Raw genomic sequence first — 21,683 nt, forward strand, 5'->3', positions numbered from 1 at the left:
AATAAGCCTTTGCCTACCCTCCCCAGAACAGCAAGGTTGGACACGGATTCTGTATACCAGTTTACAAGATGGACATTCATCAGCTACCGATACTCTGATTATGGGTAGAAGCGAAGAGACGGGAGGCTGCGCCTTACAGAGACAAGACTCATTCTAAAGGAAACTACAGAGGAAATGATAGGATGTCCAGGATTTGTTGAAAATGGCCTGGGAAGGAGAAGCAGAATACAGAGGATAGACTGACCATGGGTGGATGATTACTGATCTGGGTGATTTGCAAATAGGGTTAATTATGGCATTCTTTCTACTTTTATGTATATTTAAAATTTTCCATAATAAAATAGAAAAACTAAATATGATCAATATTTTTTAAAAGTCATCTTACAAAAATAAATACAATGTTTTTGCTTTTAAACAACATTATTCTCAGCTTTTTCTCTGCTTAATGAAAAGGAGTGAGTACTGGTAAGAAAATCATAATGTTCTCTTGTTCTTGACTTAAGAACCCGCTTCCTTTTTTACTTAGTTATGTGCAACCAGTGCTACTGTTAATATTAATCCTTCAAAGGACAAATTGAAAGCTTAAAAATCTAATGCTGAGGCTTCTGAAGCCTAGTTTTCACGCATTTGGCTTATTACAGTGACACAAATCCAGTGCTCTCACCTATGAAGGTGCTCTGGACAACATTCATGTTGTGGCTGTCAAATAAAGTCCAGAGGTTTCAGAATCATTTGTCAACACCAAAGACAACCTTACCAAGAACTGGTCCTTTCTTCCCGGAGGTCATTCCTCTGATCCATGGGTTTATTACCTAGAACAACAATGAATCTTGCTGTCTTCAGAATACAAACTATTCCTAGCCAAGGTATCATCTACCTGTGATCCATATCCCTCTCTGGGCATCCCTGCTGGGAGGTGGAATAGAAGGTTCACTGCCTGGACATAAGGGTCCTGCTCCCCGTCCAGGATGCATGGTTAACTTAGCCTCTGTTCAGCAGTAAGCAAGGACCTTCCCTTTCTGGGCTTTGGCTGCCTTACTGCAAAATAATGGAATTTCACAAGATGATTTATAATACCCTTCCCCTTTCAGAAATTCCATGATTATAAGAATCTCTAATTTCAACAGGTAATGTTAAGAAAAACAGCTTTGGTGTTAAAATGTTACATATTCTATTAAGAATATTAACTTAATATTTATATCACATTAAATTTAAATGTGAATATGAATATTGCATTGAATGGGTTTCTGTACATTTGCATATATGTGTCTATACATATATGTAAATATATATATATACACACACACACACACACACATATTTGTATGAGTGCACACACACACACACACACAGATACTATTAGGTGCTTATGTGGGACTAATTGCTTCCAACTCAAAGCAGCAAATTTTCAATTCTGCAACAGATGTCGCTGTGTGATTTCTCCTTTCTGTGCTGGATTTTCAGTTAAAAACACCCAGCAGAATGGTCAGTACTATTCTTCCCAAGAAAGAGAGACAGCATTTGAATCCTTTGGATTTTTTCTTACAAATTTTCTTTATATGCTAACAAATTTCCATTCAAATCATAGCATCGATTAGTTTGGCCCAACTTAAAAGAGTCTCACAATAAAAAAAAGGGGGGGCTACATACACAAAACCATTTTTTAAATGTAAATTATAAGTGGCCAACTAGGTATTAAAATGTCACATATAGAAACCCAATGAATGGGACAGTTTATATTTACAGCAATATTACCAATTTTTTTAAAGCCTGAAACTCACTTAGCAACATATAGGCCACAGAATAATAAAAATATCACTTATGTATGAGGCCAAAAATGTACCCACTATGGGCAAAAGTCACTAAAAACTCCAAGAGCACCATTAATGATAATGACAATTTTGGATTTAGTGTCCACAGCATTTCTTTATAAAAGTAAATAATAAGGTTAACATTACAACCGCAAGACATCTTACCAGTCTGGTATTTGCTATCAACCACTTCTTGACACAGGTCATAGAAAAGGCACATCTCTTTCCCTTCGACCTCCAACGACCATCAATCTCAACAGGTAGCTAGCACTTTATTCTCTTGAAATTCAGAGCAGGAAGAAAGGACTTCAAAATCTCCTTTTCAGACCTAGGAACCTGCTACCTTCTGGGGCTTTAGAGGGAGCGGAGCGAGATGAGCAGTCAGGGAGCCAAGGACCAACAGCTCAGATTCGGACGAGAAGCCAGGACGGAGAGAGGAGGCGGAAGCGTCCAGTCTGCCGGCTTCTTCCCGGCCCCACTCCCCTCTACCAGGAGGGCCGCTGGGGGAACTGGATAAAGCATGTACAACATCCATATGAATAAAGCTCTTTGTTCCAGAGAACTGCCTGCGCTTTTATTCCCCCCTTTTTCCATATTTGTTCATTTCAAAAGATAGCTCAATGGGTCCCTTGTTCCTCCAAAACGTCCCAGGCAAATAATGCAAGCTTGTCTCATCACACAAGTCACTAAATGAAGCCTTGTGCGTCTCCAGTGACACACTGTAAATATAAAGTGGCATTAATGAGGGATATTTTATCAAAGCTATCACGGACAAGTGCAAGTCCCTCCTGTGGCTATTCAGTTTGGTGCGGGAAAGGCAACACCAGCAGGGGGGCTCTTCTGCACAGTCCCTCTGCCTGGTCCGCAGGCCCCAACACGCAAAGCTCAGCCCCACCACAAACCCCCACCCATCGGCCATCCTAATGCCCCCGACGTAAAGGGGGAGAGGGGAAGGGTGGTCAACCACCAGCTCACTTGGGATGGGGAACATCATGCATGCACCTAAAACGTTGAACAGGTGTGATCTACGCCGAGACAACCCCATTTTGGCTGCATTTCATTAATAACCATTTCATCCTAAGGCCGCAGAAGGGATGGGAGGTTTTCTTCAGGACACAAATGGATCCAGTGACAGGGGAAGACAGAACCAGACGGCCTCCTGTACCAAGGCGATGGCTATCCCAGAGAAGATGTGAATGAAGCAGCTGGTAAAGCCAGGAGGCATCACCAACAGGTTTCCCTAGCCTTGCGAGTGGGAACTAACGGCCTCGGAGAAAGCTTGGACCGAGAGGACTGAGGCCTAAGAGTCCCCAGGTGCTCGCCCGAAATCTACTCTCGGAGCCTAGGAACCAAGACGCCTTCTCAAACTCGTCACACACAAAAAAAAGCATGAAAAGGGGGGCAAAAAGCTTTAAACAAAGTCATCTCATCCCCTCACTACAAATCAAACCCAATTACCTTCCAATTTGAACACCATCTGATAACAGCGTACAAACAGGGGTGCACACAGGAGCAAGAAGCTGCTTCCATGGTAACTGGCAGCAGCGTGTCCTGGTAGCTTTGACACGCACGGCTGAGTTCCAGGCCGCTCATGTCCAAGCCAGCACATCCCTCGCTGCGAGGCAACTTTACCGCGAGAGTTACACACAGCGCCGCTCAAGCAGGTGCCTTCAGCGAGCGGGCGCCAGCAGGAGGCCCAACGTAGCCCCAGCCGGCTGCCCCGCGGCCCTGCACGCCCCCCCCAACCTCGCCAGAAGGCTCGGCCCGCGACCAGAGCTTGCCCCTTTCTGCAGCCGTACGGGCCGTAGCTGCCGCCTCCTGAGCCAGCTGCCCGGCCTTTACTCACGCTCACGTGTACAGGGCCGTGCAGCCGCACGAGGGGCCGCGCTCAGGAGCATTTTACGGAATCCATCCAGAGGCAGCCCCCGAAATGAAGTTGTAATCACACCGGCATCGGCTGAACCCAATTATCTCGTTACTCGTAAATTAAGAATTCACAGAGGAAAACCAATAAACAACATCCGGAGACAGACAGGAGCATGGAAGAAAGGATCCTGCGCTCTGGAACGGAAGCTGCTGCCACACTCCCACCCCTACCCATCCGCACTCGGCTCCCCAAGCCGAGCCCCCTTGCAAGCCAGCTTCGGGGGAAGGCGACCGACCCCGCATCCCCCAAATCCAGCGCTAGCACCCCGGACATCCCCATTTCCTACAGTGTCTCCTGCGGTGTTTACGTAACTGTGTGTCCTCCAGCGTGTAAACAAAAGGCACAGCCCGAGCCGAGCGGCGCCTGGGGGCGGCACGGTGGCCCCAGCGCTGCGCCCGCCGCGGCCTGGGCTGAGCTCTCGGTGTCCTCCGCCACTTGTTGCTCGCGGGTCCTGCAGCTCCTGAGCCGCAGGGAGGGGTTTCGCGGGCGCCGAGCCCTGCGGCGGCTCCTCCTGCACCTCCGCAGCCCCGCGCCCGGCGCCCAGCAGTCCTCGCTCCCGCCCAGAGCCCGCGGCAGGCGGCCCGGGGCGCGCGGAGCGCGGCGGCGGCGGCGGCGGGCGGGGAGGCAGAGGGCACTCGGCGGCCTCTGCGCTGGGGCAGAGCTTCGGCCCCCTTTTGTTAACAAAAGCGAACACTGCCCTCTTCTTTCCCGACCGCGCCAACGCGCCCGGCACGTCGTGCTCCAGCCGAGGCTCCGCGTCTTCAGGGGAGGCGCTGGGCGTGCAGAGCCGCTCGGGACCAATTCCCGAGACGCCTCCGCGCCCAGGGGGCGCCCGGAGGCCCACAGGGGGCCCGCCGGCCGCAGAGGCCGCGAGCGCTCCCTCCGCCGCCCCCGGGCTGCCGAAAAGGACGCGCAGCCTGGACATCCGGTGCCCCCACTCGTGGCGGAGGGCGCCGCGGGGCAGGCGGGCTGCGGGCTCCTTCCCAGGGGCGGCGACAGCAAGCGACCCCGCGGGGCCGGGCCCCGGGAACTTTGGCTGCCTGGAGCCGCGCCGAGGAGACCCGCAGCCGGACGGAGGGACACGGCAGGGACGCGCGGCCGGGGCCGCGGGGGAAGGCGGAGCGCGGGGAGAGCAGGAGGCGCCGGCCAAGTCCGGGGATGTCCTGCGGGCCGGGGTGGAATCACGCCGCAGGCGGCGGCTCGTCAGCCGCGAGGAGGTTTCGGGGATGGAGAAAGGGGGCCCGCTGGAGAGGCGGAGGCGGAAGGGCAGCCCGGGGGACGGGAGGACCTCCAAGTTACGGGGACGGCATTGAGTTTCGGAGGGTCCGGAGGTGTGGAGGGTGCTGGCGACCCACCCCTTCCCCGGGGCGCTCGCGCCCCAGGCCCCCGTCCCCACCCTCCTCTCCCCGCGCAAGCCCGCGAGGAGGTGTCGGAGCGCCATCCCTCGGGGCGCCAGCTCACGCCAGGCGGCAGGGAGAAGGGGGTCGCCGGCCCCGCAGCCCCGAGTTTCCGCGCTCCCTCTAGCTCGGGTTTAGGAAGTGGGGGAAGGTTGTCATGGAAACGTTCCCCCTCCGCGGCTACGGCTCCTGGGGTGCCTCAGGAGACTCATGGGCCGGCCGGCCGGCGCCCACACCTACCTGCGGGGATCAGTGCCGCGGCGGAAAGGAGCAACAGCAGAAGCCGGAGTCGGAGCCCGGGAGGCGCCGGCGCCGCCGCACGCTGGGATCCGCTCGGCAGCACCGCACTCGCCATGTCGGGCACCTGCCTCAGACTGGCGGCGGAGGCTTCCTCGGGAGCCCGAGCGGACCGCTAATGAGATGCTAATGACATGCGCCAGAGGCGGAGTCCGGGCTGCCCAATCACAGCGCCGCGAGTCCCGCCCGGCTCTCAGAGGACTCGCCCCTACCCCCCACCCGCCCCCCCGGCGCAGGCGTTCGGCGGCGCGCCCGCGCCACCTAGGGGCGGGGCCGGGGGAGGGGCGTATGCAAATATTATGGTGAAATTCCTTGTAGCTCCCCGGGATCAAGGGAAAAGTGTCCTCCTGGCGCCGGGAGTGTGGGCTCCCGGGCTCCAGGGGCGGGTCTAGCTTCCCTGCACCTTTATTAGGAATGTATATAGCAGTCGCCGCATCAGACCGACGACCGCAGACTCTCCCTGGGAGGCTCCCCTGCCCAGTCCGCCGAGCGCATCTGGCCTGGAAACCAGACGTTGCAAATTTCCGCCACTCACCTGGCACCAGAGGAATAGCTCTTTGGGAAGCGGGGGCTGTTCGGGAGCGGAGAGTGAGAATGCAGGTCCCCGGATTGACAAAACAATCTGGAAGAAGTGCATGCGTGCTTTGCACGTCCGGCGGAGCGGGAGAGCCCGCTCGACAACCTAGCGGTAGATTTGGGCATAGTAGGAGGAAGGAGCCCCAGGCGGGCTGTGGGATTTTCGAGTCGGTGTCTGCGGTAGATTCTGGGGAAAGGTAGATCGAGGGGGTCGGCTAGGGCTCCCCAGCCTGCTCAAGGTCTCCTTCCTGGCTTTACTATGTCTGTGTATTTAATACATATGATACATGTAATATACATTTGCGATTACACACACTTAAAAAACGTTTATCTCAAGGCTTCTGGGTGGAGGGTGGAAGGGGGCTGAAGGTAGGGTCTGCCATCTTCCTCCTTCAGGGCTCAAGGCGGCTGCCTCCTCCCCTAGGCCCCTAGTCCTCCTGGGGCGGCTGGGGACCAACAGGTGCTCTGAGCTTCGTGTGTTTCCGGGAGAGGCTCTCCCAGCTGAAGCGACTTGCTTCTATGGACTCACCCTCCCTTCCCGAAAAATTGCCTTTGCTTTCTTTTCAAGCAGGCAGCCGGCTCTCTTGTTTGTCTGCTTTTTAATTACTTATTTTCTTCCTCTCCAGAAGATCGTGTGAGCTCTGACCCTCTGTTGCTCAAGCATCAAATTGAAGGACGAGCCATATTAAGTGTAAAGGTTTATAATAATTTAAGTATTCATAGAATGCAGAACAATAAGATGTAGGAAATACAATTTGCATAATAAATATCAATATCACAACAGCTAAAACAAACCATGACAAATTATCTGTGGCTAAATGACCAAGAGATTACTGAATGTAAATTGCTAAATCTGAGCTACAGACTAGAAGACATGCACCAAATGATTTGCCAGGCCCTCTGTCCTCTGCTAAAAAAAAAATAATAAATAGATAGATAAATAGATAGATAGATAAGTATTACATATCAAAAAGGAAGTCAAGATCTGCCAACCCACCAAATGAGTTACACTTACAAACAGCCTCCTATTATCCATTATGCATAAACTAATTTCAGGACTGTCCTGTCTTCACAGCCCTGGATGTTCTGCTCTGTAATTACAGGCCCTGATGCATGAGCTGCAGGCAGTCCTCCAGAAGTCTGGGAAGCTCCAGCAGGCAAGCAGTACTACCTGAGGCAGGAAACCATCACTGCACGGGCGCCAGGATAAAGTCCAGTCTGCAGTCTTCCTTATTCTTACCACCTCTGAAAGTAAAGCCACCTAGATCAGACCAAATGCAAAGCACAGTCCCACCAAAATCAGGATAAAAAATCTAAGGCCATACGTGTGCTAAAAGTGATACGTAAACTATGAAGTAAGGTCCTCTACGCCAGGACCTCTAGCGCCCTAGCACAGAGTAATATTTATATTTGCCATTATTACTATTACTACTTTTTTGCATTTATTGAGTTCTGTTATTTTGCACACATAATCTCACTTAATCCTTTGGAACAATTCCCGTGATATATATTATCTCCCATTTTAGATTTGTAAAATATGGTTTGAAAGCTTAAGCAACTGCCCCAAGGTCAGAGTTTCCAAGGTGCAGACAAAACTTAGGTAACTCACCATGATGCTATACTGTGCCTCAATAAATATTTGTTAAGTGAATGAATAAATTTTGCATTACAATGCATGAATAATAAGCATAGGAGGGCTACATTTTTAACATAAAGTGAAAATATGCCATCAATTCAGAAACATTTTCTAAAAAAACAGGATTGCATTTGACTCCTAAGGAAAAGCATTCCTCATAAGGTTGAAACTCCAGGAGAATCTCGTCAGGCCCCAGTCCTCCCACACCAGGAACACAGTCCAGGGGCACTGGAAGATGTGGCGTGTTTCTATCTCCCTTCATTCTCCTGGCACATCAAACGAACACCTACTCAAATTCCCAGTTGGCAAAGAGCAACATGGGAAGTCTCTGTAGGAAATGCTAATGCCGTATGACGTACCTCACCAGAGGAATGCAAATCGCTTTAGAAATTTCCACCCAAAAAGTGTCACGTGTGTCCTCAGTTTAAGGAACTGGCACATTGAACTTCCCAGGTCGTGGGACACCTTGAGTGCTGGGTCTGCATGGAAGGAGCCAGGGCTGAAAATTTAGGATTCAGCTGTTGCTACCCTGTGGACTTGCCACACTCCTCTCCCACCCTCAGCTCTTTCACACTGAAGATCTTGCCAAGCGAGTTAACATATGGAACATGTGACGAACGGATCAAATTCCCGCAGCCGCGAAGTACAAGTTATGACTACTCTGGCTTTCTCAGAGTAAAGCGCGTCATTTTCTGCTTCGTGGACTAGAACTCCTCGCCAACAACAAGTTCCAACATTTTTTCCCTTTGCTGCATGGATGTAACCAATTTTGAAAACCAGATGGTGTTTTTGCCATTTATAACTGATAATCAATTGTTTTGTGAATTTAATTTTTCAAGAAAGTACTGAAATACTTATCAGAATTACAATCTGGGTGCTACTTGTGTTAGAATAAAGTTGCCAGAAGCACCGAGAGCTTGTTTTGTTTTGTTTTTTTCCTGAGAAAACTTTAAAGAGTGAGACGGAGGGAGACCCTGTTTTGTTTGTTTTCACTGTGGGAAATATGGCCAAACATACATGAAGAAAGCAGTAAGGGGAGATTCACGTTTGGGGGAACATACCAGAGGTAATGAGAATGAGTAACATTTTGCTTTTTAAAACGCTATTATTTGAGTACCCATGTATACAAAGCAATAAAGACAAATTATCAGGGAAAAGAAAACAATACTTGGAGTCAGCATTGGCCCTACTACTGGATTATTTGAGTATCCATAGGAAAGTGGTTTAATCGGTTTATGAACTGAATGTTTTTGTGGCCTCCTTCCCCCCACCAGCTTAGTATGTTGAGGTCCTAATCCCTAATGTAATATTTGGATGTGGGGCCTACAGGAGGTAATTAGGTTTAGATGAGGTCATGACCGTGGGGGCCCTGTGATGGGATTAATGCCCTAGGAAGAGACACCAGAGCTCTGTCTCCACATGCAGACTCCAAGGAAAGGCCATGTGGGCCACACAGCAGAAAGACTGCTCTCAGCAGAACCCAACCTTGCTGGCACCCTGATCTTGGATTTCCAACCTCCAGAACTGTGAGAAAATAGCTGTCTCCTATTTAATCCATTCATACTATGGTACTTGGTTATAGCAGCCCGGGGAGACTAAAATAATCCCTAAGCCTCAGCTTCCATTGTCAAAAAGTATATTAAAATTATAATAAATGCCAGCTTTTTACAGGTCTTCCATAAGTTCAAGTAAGTTGACAGTATGTTAGAATTCTGTCCTGGATAGGTTCGGGGTCTATCTAGTAGATAGCTCATCTGTACAATTAAGACAAACAGCTCATCTTTAGGGGCATCAGTCTATGAATCTTTATGAAACATAAAGCCAAGTAAATCTGTATTCCTAAATGAGTAATTAAGCATTTTGCCCACAGGTTTATTCTTCTAGAATCACAGAGTTGACAGTAAACTCTTGAATTTCAGGAGTTGAATGTCAGTTTGAAGTACTGACATAGGTTGCAGAAAACTACCTGTAAACTGGGTCAAGGAACAGCCCCACTGCCCATGGAAGGGAAATTTTCCATAGGGACCCACTCAGAGTTTGTTCCAATCAGATATCTAAGAGTATACCCAAGTATATGTGTCTGATCCAAATATATATTCAACAAAAGAAAAAAATGTATAGAGCATCCCAATGGAACAGTCCCTGCTAAATTCTGGTAATACAAAGATGAATGAGAAACTCTTTCTGCTGTCATAGTATAGCAAAGAAGACAGATGTACACCGCAATTGTTATATATGTTAAATGTTTTATATGTGCACACAGTTCTGTATCAACAGAGAAGGGTGCCACCTCACTATACCCAAAGGACAGGAGTAAATGTCTGTGTAGTGCAGGAAAATTCACAAAGGAGAATGTTCACGAGCTGAGTCTTAGAAGAACAAGTGGAAGAAAGAAGCTGGAAAGATCTCCAGGGACCAGGGAATGCTTTGATTGACAGCCTAAATGATTTCAAGTATTGATTTCAGGTAATGAGAACCCATTGAACTTGTAGAAGTCCATGGTCAGATTTACATTCAAGGAGGACTATTTGAGTGATATCATGATAGAAATGCCTCAAGATGAGTCCCAGATGTGTAGGTGCAGCATTTGAGTAGATGTTGGTATCATTTGCCCAAGACAGATATGGGGTATGGAAGGGGTCTAGCTGACTGTTTATCAGTCGTTTACAGAATGGACCCTGAGGTGAAGATGATGGTTTCCCTCTGGGACAAGCTGACTTCGAGGTGTCTATGAAATATTCAGTCAGGCAATAAATCATCTGAAATGCTGTGCTAGAAATCAGCAAAGCGACTGAGCTAGATCAAGAACATGCAGGTGGAAGGTGAAGCCATGGGCTTGGGGGGTAGGGGGGGAGAGCTGGTTCCCAGCTTCTCTGGCCACTATTCTCTGGTGAGCTGTGATCCACCCATTCTGTGTGTCACTCCCCAGATGCATACCATGCTTCCTGAGCTTTCCAGCCCTGCAGATGACCTCTCCTCTAGTCACGCCTTCCTACGCCCTCAGTAGTGTCTGCGTCTACCCTGCGGAGCCTCATTCAACCTCTAAGACTCAGCTCATGAACAATCTCCTGTGTGACTTTTCCTTCAGTACGTAGAGTACCTACAGACAATATATTGGAGGACTTTTTAAAAAATAAGTCAGGAGTGCCAAGTATGATGAACGCCAATTATTTAAGGAGTGGATGGGGCTTGAGAAGGGGGGACGTGGGGACAGGTAAAGAGCAAAAAGAGAGCTGAATGAGGAAAAGGTCATGATTGACCATGTCAGTGGCTACAAATCACATTAATACATTTGCACAAAATTATGAAGAGTTGCCATTAAAGATCAAATGCTGAGGTCAGGTATGTGCCCCCTACCCACCCATCTCACACTCGGTATAAACATTTTGGTTAAAGTTTGACAAAACAAGGAGAGAGATATGTGCTAATTTTGCTTATCTTGACAGGCGTGCAGGAAGATGTGATTTGCTACTGATTTTCTAATATGGAAGAAATAGCTTTAGAGTTTTTCACTTTGACATTCAATTTCATTGACACTGACAGACAGCCTTGGGTTGGAGAGAGGGACTGTTGCAACTGAGGTAACTCAACTAATTATCACATCTAAACCTTAGTTTTTATTTCCAAACTAAAATATGATTGGTCATGATGCTGTGAAAGTTTCCCCACACACACACTTTAAAAGTCATATTTTCCTGATATGATATCATAATTGTCAGATCTAGCTTTGTGATAATTCCACAGCAGTGCAGCCCAACTTCCCAGGCAGCAGGAATTCAGCAAGATCCATTAAAAACAGATATTGATATCTATAGATTTTCATAAAGCTGCAAATATAAAATAGCGATATTCTAAATATGAGATTGTATCACTCATGCTGCTAAAAGATGACGATGGTTATATAACTTTTTGTAATACGGGTTGTAAACAAGACAAGTTCTGAATAGAAATTGTCTTGATAGTCTATCTGGTAGTTCCAGACAAGAGAAGTTTTTAGGAGAATGGTCTCAAAAGCCCACCCTTGGGGTCTTACAATGACCCTGACCACATTTTTGTGTTTGTCCTTTTGGTCTCAAATGTCGTTTGAAGCCTCACCAGCATTTTGAATTGGATATTCTATTTTTGTTTCTTCTTCTTTCTGGCTATCCCTGCCTGACTAGTGGGCCACTAAGAGATTTTGTATTTTTGCAGCAACGTAGCCATGTTTATTCATTCTTCAAACTCTAACAACTTAAAACAGACCATTGTCTGGCTTATAGCAAACACCAAACCCTAAATTTCCAAAGGACTACATGTAGTTTAGAATGCAACTCACATTAAAGTCAATGGCTGCCTAAATCCCATGTAACTCTTTGAAAATGTTGGGGTTTGTCAAGAAGGTTCCAGAAGAGGAATATTCATCTTTCTCTTTTGCAGAGTTAGGTAAGTTTTTTTTTTTTAAAGTTATTTCACTCTCCAAGGATACCCTCTGTCGGCTAAAGAACCCCACGTGGTGCTTTGAATATCTTCTTTTACCTGTCCCCAGACGGTGAAGAACTGAAGTTCAGTTTGTTGAAAGATCGTGTTTTGAAGAAAAGCAAGGCTTAATTTCTGTCTTTCATGTTCACTGACAGCATTGTCACTCACTAAGCTATTTCTCTAAGACTTTGGTTACAGTGCTAATATCTCTCTATATATTTTATTTATGTGACTTGGTCTGTGATGAATAACACATTTATGCAAAAATCTCAATATAGCTTCCCAATGCTAGTACACAGAACAGGCAAACTCTTTTACGGTGTAGTTAATAAAATGCAGTAAATAGCATATAGTTTCAGAGGCAATTAGTACAGTTCATGACTTCAATTACAAAAATAAAAAAGCCCTTGTGATTTCTTACAATTGTTATTTATCTTTCATCTAAAGTGTTCCTCTTGTCCATGTCAGTTCTGGCCCAGAAACAACAGCATTGCCAGTGGGGGTAAATACAGCTGCTGCTGACTGTGCTCGGATGAGGGAGGCCAGGCCAGGCCAGGCCAGGCCCTGAGCACCTACCACTCTTCCTGGAGAGCTGCTCAGTGGGACCTCAGACCGATCTTCCTCCAGGACCCCATCCACTCATGTCCCCCCATCCATGTCAGTTACATGCCTTCTCTGTTCACACAGCCATCCTGAGGAGTACCTTTTGCTTTGCTAATGCAAAGGAGAAGAAAATCTCATGAAATCAGTTCAAACTTAGAAAAGGTTGGTAATTCCAGGTTGGTAAGGTCTCTGGCATATAAGCCTCCTGAAGAGGCACTTTGTAAAACAAGGTCATCTTCATACGAGATGCCCCCAACTCACTTCATCGCACTGCAATCCTGCTGGACACGAAACGAGCCCAGGGTGGGGGTTCTGTAGTCCTTCGTCCAACGTTCCATCTCCAGGCAATGCCAGAGCACCTATGTTCTGCTCCTGAAGTCTCTCCCAAGGAGGCTCACATTCCAGAGAACCTAGAAACATCATACTTGATATTTAAATCACTCTGTCCCCTCTTCTCAAATGTACAGGGCACCCATCACACTTGTATTCAGGGTAACAATGTTATGCTAGTAAATTACATATGTTCAGCATCTACTGCAAATAGAATTTCTGATTTACAACTTACAACATTATCTCTTCCACCCTCTGGGTTTGCATTGTGGCTCATCCAGGGGCTTTTACTCAATATGTGTTTGTTTTTTATGAAGATGAAAAAGAAAAAAGAAAAAGGACTACTCCTTTCTCCTTCCCCATCCTCCATCAAATGTGCTAATAGAACTGTCTTGTGATTTAGAAGAAATCCTATTGAGGACCTAAAGGCGTGTCATCATGGCAGCGTCATTATCTGATTCTATTCCCGATTGGCAGTGCTTTACAGAGAGCCATATTCTTTTGAAAACAATGATATAGGGTATTTGAAATAAACAGAAGAGCCCTAGTCAGTGAATACCTTGCCTTGCTATGGACTGTGACTTTTAAAGCCAGTTCCTAGGAACTCAACCTTTTTATCTTCACATGTTCAAAATTAATTTGCCGACCCATAGAGGCAGGCTCTCTCCCCTCACTAAAATAGTCTTTAAAACCATTGGAGTTTAGACTGTGCTTTCCATATGGAAGCAGAGAGGAGGGGATTTCCAGTGTTGTTCTTCTTCTTTTTAACTATATCACTGATTTATTTATTTTGAGTAATTGAGAAAAGAGATCTGTTTTGCAGAGGGCAGAGGGCTGCAGCTAATGCATAAACTCCTAGTACACCACGCTAGCTGAACTCAATTATCTGGGGTCTGGGGAGACTCCAACCTGCCTGTTTCTGTTTCTCAGAGGCAGGCTAAAAATCACCCAAATGGAACTGGTTTGCTGAATCAGGTTACAATGGCCAATTCCATATTCTCATTATTTCAAAAGATTGCTCCTCTACACTGAAAAGCATTGCAAATAAACACTAAAAAGAAAAGAAAACCTCAACTTCTCCCTGGGAAGACTCCGCCTTAAGGCTACCTTAGCATTCCTGTTCGCTAGCATTCCTGCAAAGCACCAAAACTCAGAATCTCTGAAAGCACACTGAGAGGACGCTGAGCAGGCACGTCAGGAAGGCCAGCAGCACAGCCCCCTACTCACAACTAGATAGTCTTTTCATTTCAGAGTATTTACGCGTGTCTTCTTAGCTCTCTGGCTTCCCATTAAATTCATCATTTTTGCATTTCAGTTAAATTCTCTACTCTTGAAGGAATTATCATTTTTCCGAAGGTTCGTAGCTTGTCCTGTTGGCTATTAAGTTTGTTTATTAAAGCAAAAGGCAGAACAGGAGGAACTCAGTATCGTAGAGCACTGACTACGTGCCCAGGATACGTCTTAGGCTACCTTCCATGCATAATGTGTTCTTTTTAAGAAGCTCTCCCTTTCCTTTCATTCAAAACATGTCAGACAAAAGCCTTTCTGGCAGAAAAATTTGAAATAGGCTTATTTTGATCCCCAAAAAGGTTAAGGGGACATTATTTAAATTTTTGCTTAGGGGATCCAGATTGTCAAACTACTTCACTGGATAAAAGGAATAATGCAGATAGAATCTGCATTCAGATGCTTTATTACTATTTTTCTTTGGTTTGTGTGAAATGTGTTCTGGAAACCAGCAACAAAATAAAAAGACAACCTACTGAATGGGAGAAGATATTTGCCAATCATACATCTGATAAGGGGTGAATATCCAAGATATATGAAGAACCTTCACAACTTAATATCAAAATAACCAACCAACCAACCAACTCACCCGATTAAACATATGGGTCTAAAAAAAGGACTTGAAAAGTCCCTCTCTTTCCAAAGAAGACATACAGATGGCCAACCAGTCACATGAAAAGATGCCCCACATCGCTAATCATCAGGGAAATGCAACTCAAACCACAATGAGATACCACCTCATACCAGTTAGGTTGGCTGGTATCAAAAAGGCAAATAACAAATGTTGGTGAGGATGTGGAGAAAAAGGAACCCTGTGCACTGTTGGCAGGAATGTAAATTGGTGCAGCCACTATGAAAAACGGTATAGATTCCTCAAAAAATTAAAAATAGAACTACCACATGAGCCAGCATTTCTACTTCTGAGTTATTTATCTGAAAAAAAACCCTGTAAACCCTAATTCAGAGATACATATGCACCCCCACATTCACTGCCACACTGTTTCCAGTGGCCGACATACTTGAGCAACCTGAGTGTCCATCAGAAGATGGATGGATAGAGAAGACATGGTACATAACACTGTGGAATATTACTCAGCCCCGAAAAAGAATGAAATCTTGCCATTTGCAACAACATGAATGGAACTAGAGGGTATTATGCTAAGTGAAATAAGTCAGACAGAGAAAGACATATACCACATGATTTCACTTAATTGTGGAATCTAAAAAACAAAACAAATGAACAAACAAAACAAGCAAAAACAGACTCATAGGAAACAAACTGTTGGTTACCAGATAGAGGAGGGGCACAGGGTGGTGGTGGTGGGGGAGGTAGTGAATAGGTGAAGGGGATTAAGGGATACAACTTCCAGTTTTAAAATAGATAAGTCATTGGGATATAATGTGTGCCATAGAGAATAGAGTCAATAATATTGTAATAATCACTTTGTATGGTGACAGATGGTAACTAGACTTAACGTAAGGATTATTTTATAGTGTATAAAAACATCGAATCACTACGATGGACACTGAAACTAATAGGATATTATATGTCAATTATACTTCAATAAAAAAAGGAAATGCACTTTGACAAAGGTACACAAATTTTAATCAGAGGTGAGAAGTATGAAATTAGAGAGAGAACATCAATATTTCCCTCCAGATTTAGGATATTTTTTCCAAATATCTTTCTCCATGAAGCTCAAATGTTGAATGGACCTGCCTTTATCTTCCTTTAAAATTGCTTTCCTGGATATTTTTTAATTAATCAGTCAAGCAAATATTTATTGACCAATATACTATGTTCAGCACTGAGAGAGCTACAAGGCTGTATAAGACATGACCTCTTATCTCAAGGAATTTATAATTGAGTTAAAGATCTGTGAAAAGTAAACCAGAAGTTCAAGGCAGTATACAAGAAGCAACCAAAACAGAGAGAGACAAAGCCAGGCAGTATATTTAATATATTAAAATTCTGTTCAGTGATTCCTTATTGCACAGATATAGTTACTTGAAGAACCAGAGTATGTCCCTTATATGAATAAAATTAAAAGATCTCCTATAACATAATTGACTATAAATACAACCAAATTTAAAATAAAACATTACTACACTTATACATCCAAATGAAATACCCACTCAAATTAATGCCTTGGTATTCTGAGTTGCCAACTGGAGGGGAAAAAAAATCAGAACTAGATGCTAAATTTGCATGTGATTTCACTTCATATAAAAAGGTATCCTGTCCCTTCCTGCCCCTTTCTCACTCCTTTCCCACCTTTTCAAAACCTGAAGACATCTTAGAACGCTGTTAACGGTGCCCCAAAATATTCAGGTCCTAATCCTTGGAACTCGTGAACTTGCTTCCACAAGGAGCCTGCACCTTACATGGCAAAGAGGTCTTTGAAGACATGATTAGGTGGGGAGAGTGTCCACGCAGGCCCAAGTGCAATCATGGGGGAGACAGAGGGAGACTGGACGTACACACGGAGGACGTGGTGTGAAGGTGGGGACGAGAGAGGTTAAAGGTGTGGACCTTGAAGACTGGAGTAATGCTGTCACAAGCCAAGAAATACCAGCACGGACCAGAAGCCAGAAAAGACAGGAACAGATTCTCCCCCGAAGCTTCTGCAGGTGGGGCAGCCCTGCCAACACCTTGATTTGGGCCCAGGGATACTGGTTTCAGACTCTTGGCCTCCAGAACGATGAGAGAATAAATTCCTCTTGTCCTAAAATATCAAGTTTGTGGTGATTTGAGAAACTAATATAGACACGAATGTTTATTGAATGTTCACTGTGAGGCACTCTATATGAGACATCTCATTTAATTCTTGTGACAACTATTATTGTTATTATTGTTATATGGATGAGAAAATTGCTGCTCAGAAAGGTCAAGTAACTTGCACACATCTATCTGACTTCAGAAGCCCAGGCTCTTCCACGATGCTTTATTTGCCCAGTGCCGCCTCTTCTCTTTGACTGGCAGCCCTCCTTGTGTGGGGTTGGGACAACCCCAACCCATTTGAAGTGTAACCCACTCCAGCATGTACATGAGTAGATTTCTTTCCTTTTGTCTGCGCCACACATTGCATTCTAATCCAACACTGATGCTCAGATCCACACTTAGTTTAAAACACAGCACACCACCACTGCCTTCTGGCTGTGTGACTTGACAGTGGTTTGGTCCTGGGAGTCACGCTATGAAACAGGCCCTTCTGGCTCGGCCCCAGCCTGGTGGGGGGAGTCAAATCTCAGCTCCAGACTGAAAAGTTCCTCCTGGCCGCTGCAGACATACAGCTGATAATGACCGTGCACACTGCTAGTTAACATTTTGGCAAAGGAGGCTAATAGAGAAGGGGGGCTGAGCTGGGGTGGGGGGATGTTCATGTTATCTCTGTTTCCTCTTCCTCCCTTTGATGGCTGTCCTGGCCTTTGAAGTTGGGTAAATGCACGGCATGGTGGGAGGAGATGCCAGCTGCCCCACACCACTGGCAGAAGACTGAAGAGCGGTTGCCTTCTCTCCCCAGCCTGGGAGGGGTGCCCTGTTACAACACTTCCCCCCTGGGGGATTGCACATGGGGAGCTGTCAAATAACAAGTCCCAACTGGTATACTGCTCGTGAGGCCTTAACAGGATCAGCTCTGGACAAGGGCTTCCTGACTCCAGCGTTGACTTTTCAGATGGTATCTCCCCTTCAGGTCGTCCCTGTGACATCAGAAAACACAGTGGGAGAGGCTCTCTGCCTTCTTCCTTTGCCTCGGTAACCCCCTCTTCTCTGTACCACCTCCTTTCCAAGTCCTTGCAGTTTCAGGAGCTGACCTCTCTATGTCTTCTTTCCTTTCTGTTCAAATGTAAACTATGTGGCCTGTTCACGCCGCAAGCACTCAAAAAGCACCTACAGGAGACAGAGCAACATGTTATGATTCGTACCTTGTTACAGTACAAGGAGGCACCAAGGGAACCCAGCGGCTGCATGGAAGGGGCAACGAGGGAGTGGCCAAGGGCTGGGAGCTGGACCCACCTGGCTTTTCCTGCTAGAAAAAGAGAAAAGCTTCCAGGGCATTGCTTCCTACTAAAGCAGACACTCCCAGACGCTGCTGGAAGCATCCTGAGATGGCGAAACAAAATGCCAGGAGACACTTAAGCCCTACTGACCCGGATGAAGCAACAAGGCTAGAGGTCAGAGTGGAGCAAAACTAAACCAAATGCAAGAGAGGAAACTTTTGAAAGGGAGAAGGAGATGGAGACTTGAGGAAGTTAAGAACGAAGGGTTGAGGAGATGGGGCCATGCTCAACAATGCACAGATTAGGAGAAAAAGATGATTAAAAAGCACATCCTTTTACAAAGAAGCAACAATTAGCCATGAGCCAGCTCGGGTGGAAACTTCTGGGTCCTCTTGCTGGATTCTAGTAGGTACCACCCTTCTGTCCTTGGAACTCAACTGAAACCTCATCTTCTCCAAGAAGCCTTCCTAGTTTAAGGAAATATTAATATCGCTACTATGTCTATTAAGAATAATAATGAAGTTGATCAAACACTGTCCATATACATGCCAGGGTTTATCCTCAATGCTATATTAAATCCCATACTCTCTGTGATAGGGAGATATTATTCTTATTCACAGTTCCCTTATCTAGAGAGAAGGAAACTGTGGGTTGGAAATAAAAGTAATTTACCCAAGGTAACTATTAGTAAGTGGTGGGACCAATTAGAAACCAGTTAGGAATTTGAGCCTGAGTATATCTCATTTTGAATTTCATGCTATATTGCCAAATACTATACTGCAAATGGTCAGTAATATGGATGTATGCACACACACACATGTGTGCACATATATGTACCCTTTTTAGCATCATTCTTATGGAGATGGTTCTCTGCAGTAGCTCTTTGGTTCTCTTAAAATCCTCTGATGTCATGACATGTCTTTCACCAATTTCTTTCTGTTACTCTTTTAGGAAAGGTTGGCCAACTGTCCCAGGATACAATGATGTTTATCATGCCCTCCATAAAATAAGAAATATCTACCCATCTGTAATTCTCTGTTTCCCGGACCATTTCTTTTAACATATCTTGATCCTCCATGAAGCCTTTATTTTAACACTCAGCATAAAATTCATCCTCTCTTTTCCCAAGGTAAATTCAGTACTATTACATGCACAATTTTTTCTTGGTCATTAAGGGTCAAAACCAGAATACAAAATCAATGGCAAGAAGACAAGCTGCAGGTTTCCCCACAGGACAAGGGGGAGCCCCGTGAGCGAGTGCACTGCAGTTTGGTGCCTGTAGAGTCACTGGCTGAGAATGCACCTTCCACTGTGGTAGCTCAATAGTACCTAGAGGTTCTCAATCTTATACATGAATCAGAATCATGCAGACGGCTTGTTAAAACAGGTCCTGGGCCCCCACCCTAGAGTTTCTGATTCCGGAGCCTGGGGTGGGGCTCTGCAATTTGCATTTGGAACAAGTTCCTAGGTACTGCCGGTGCCGATCTGGGCCATGTTTTGAAAACCACTGGTGTCAAAAAATGGATTTATGTACCTATTTAGAACTAAATAACATCATAACCAACCGGGCTGCTTGGGACAGTGTTAAATGTGTGTGTGCGTACCTATAATGTATATGTGTATTCACATATATATAATGCATATGTATATTCACAATATATGTGAACATGTATATATAAATAACTGTCCAAAGCATGTTCATTCAGATCATTTCTTTTTGTCCTCCTAACTTCTCCTTGAAGTAGCAAAACTCAGCATGTCTAAGACAATGGGGACTTAGTGCAAACAGCCAATTTTCTAGTTACTAGCTGTGCTATCTGGGGCAGCCCACATTAAGCTTTTTAAGACTCATTTCTAAAACTGAAAAAATATGAGAACGTGCTTTTGGTATTGTTGTGAGGATTAACTGAGATAATGCAGGACAAGCTCTTCAAGGGCAGTCTGCATTTGATAAATCCCATCAACACAGCTGCTGTTATGGTAGTCCTGCTGCTGAGGCCCTAAAAGATTAGGGGACTGGCTCAAGGACCATGACCTGCTGGGAGAGGAGCTGAGCCTCTTGATTTTCAGGCCCAGATTCTGGTTGGGTGATTTCAGCACACTGCAGATTCTGCAGGCAGCTGTGGGATGGTGGTGCCTTGGTTAATGAAGCCTTGGGGAATGGAGCTCTTTTATTCCACATTTTAAAAGCAAACAAAAAACCCTTCAGAAATCATTTGAAGAAAAGCTGCATGTATTCACAGGTGCCCATGACAAAAATACCTGTGAGCACAGCTTCTATTTGTCCCATCCCAGGTGAATGCAAAGAGGGCTCATACTAGGCAAATCTGTAACGATGAAGAAGATTCCTTCTGTCCACCTCAGCTGCAAGCGTCAGGGGTTCTCTTTCCTCCCCTTCCTTCCAGAGTAAGAAGGGGTCTGCTATAGTCACTTATTGTTAGATTGGCTTTATGGTGAAAGAGTTTTAATAAACAATCACATTTGTATTTTAAGTCTTTCATATTTAATTAGGAGAATCAGAACTTTTCTTCATTAACATAAATTTCAGGCATTAGCTGGTAGACAGAGAGAAATGAGGGAAGTTAAGAGAACCCTGGGCTGTCTTCTCTGTTTCCCGGAGACATTAGAAAGAAGGATGAACTGGGAACTGCTAAACTCTTTCCTCCCAGTCAAGGACGTGCTGGGGTGTGGGAGAGGTTGGGGCGGGAGTGGGACCTCCCAGAATCCCCATCACCTAGCCCCCCGCCAAGGTCCCCCAGTAAACATGTAGGTAAAATCAGGGGGCTGCCCGGCGCTCAGACTTTCAGGACAGGTCTTCAAACCCCACTCAACCAGACTGCTGCCCCTATCCTCCTCCTTTATAGGAATTCTGGAACAGTCAGTGTTCCACACTCTCCCTATGGCCTCCCCTGTCCCTTTCTTACCTGACTACAGATAAGCTTCTTTCCTCCTGTCTAGTGTACGGACTTACCTAGCCTTCCTGAGTCCTAGGTGCTCCAGTTTTGAAGTAAAAATGACATCTCCCTCATTGGGAACAGTCTGAATGACAGGAGATACTAGAGACAAGGCTCCTAGGGCAGAGCCTATACCTGGTGGACACTTAATAAATGCCTACTCATTCATTCCGTTTGTCGGGCTGCCATTTGGTCAGCTGTTAAAATAAACCTTGTGTGCATCTGCGGTGAGCCTGGCACACAGCTGGCCACCGGAGACACAACAGCGAGCACGACATTATTCCCCTCACGGAATGTGTGGCTTGGTGCACGGTTCTCAGTCCTGGGTGCGCATCACAACCTCTGGCAAAGGGGCGTCCCCAGACCCCACCCCGCATCTGCAAACTCCTCTGGTGTTCCTGATGC

At 45.8% G+C, this 21,683-nt stretch overlaps 1 protein-coding gene across 9 annotated transcripts in view; it reads right to left on the reverse strand.

Moving 5' to 3' along the window:
- The window catches only part of CADM1 (cell adhesion molecule 1), a 317,340-nt gene extending 311,813 nt beyond the window's left edge, over positions 1-5,527 (reverse strand). For 8 of the 9 annotated variants that reach the window (XM_036919816.2, XM_036919815.2, XM_036919814.2 and 5 more), the window contains exon 1: positions 5,376-5,527. In XM_036919816.2, the coding sequence (XP_036775711.1) occupies positions 5,376-5,490 (115 nt within the window). In that variant the 5' untranslated portion in view covers positions 5,491-5,527. The remainder of the gene's footprint in view (positions 1-5,375) is intronic. The other variant, XM_057490717.1, reaches the window with a different exon arrangement.
- Between the last annotated feature and the right edge of the window lie 16,156 nt (positions 5,528-21,683).

The sequence above is a fragment of the Manis pentadactyla genome, chromosome 13 (assembly GCF_030020395.1).
Source record: "Manis pentadactyla isolate mManPen7 chromosome 13, mManPen7.hap1, whole genome shotgun sequence".
Classification (NCBI taxonomy): Eukaryota; Metazoa; Chordata; class Mammalia; order Pholidota; family Manidae; genus Manis; species Manis pentadactyla.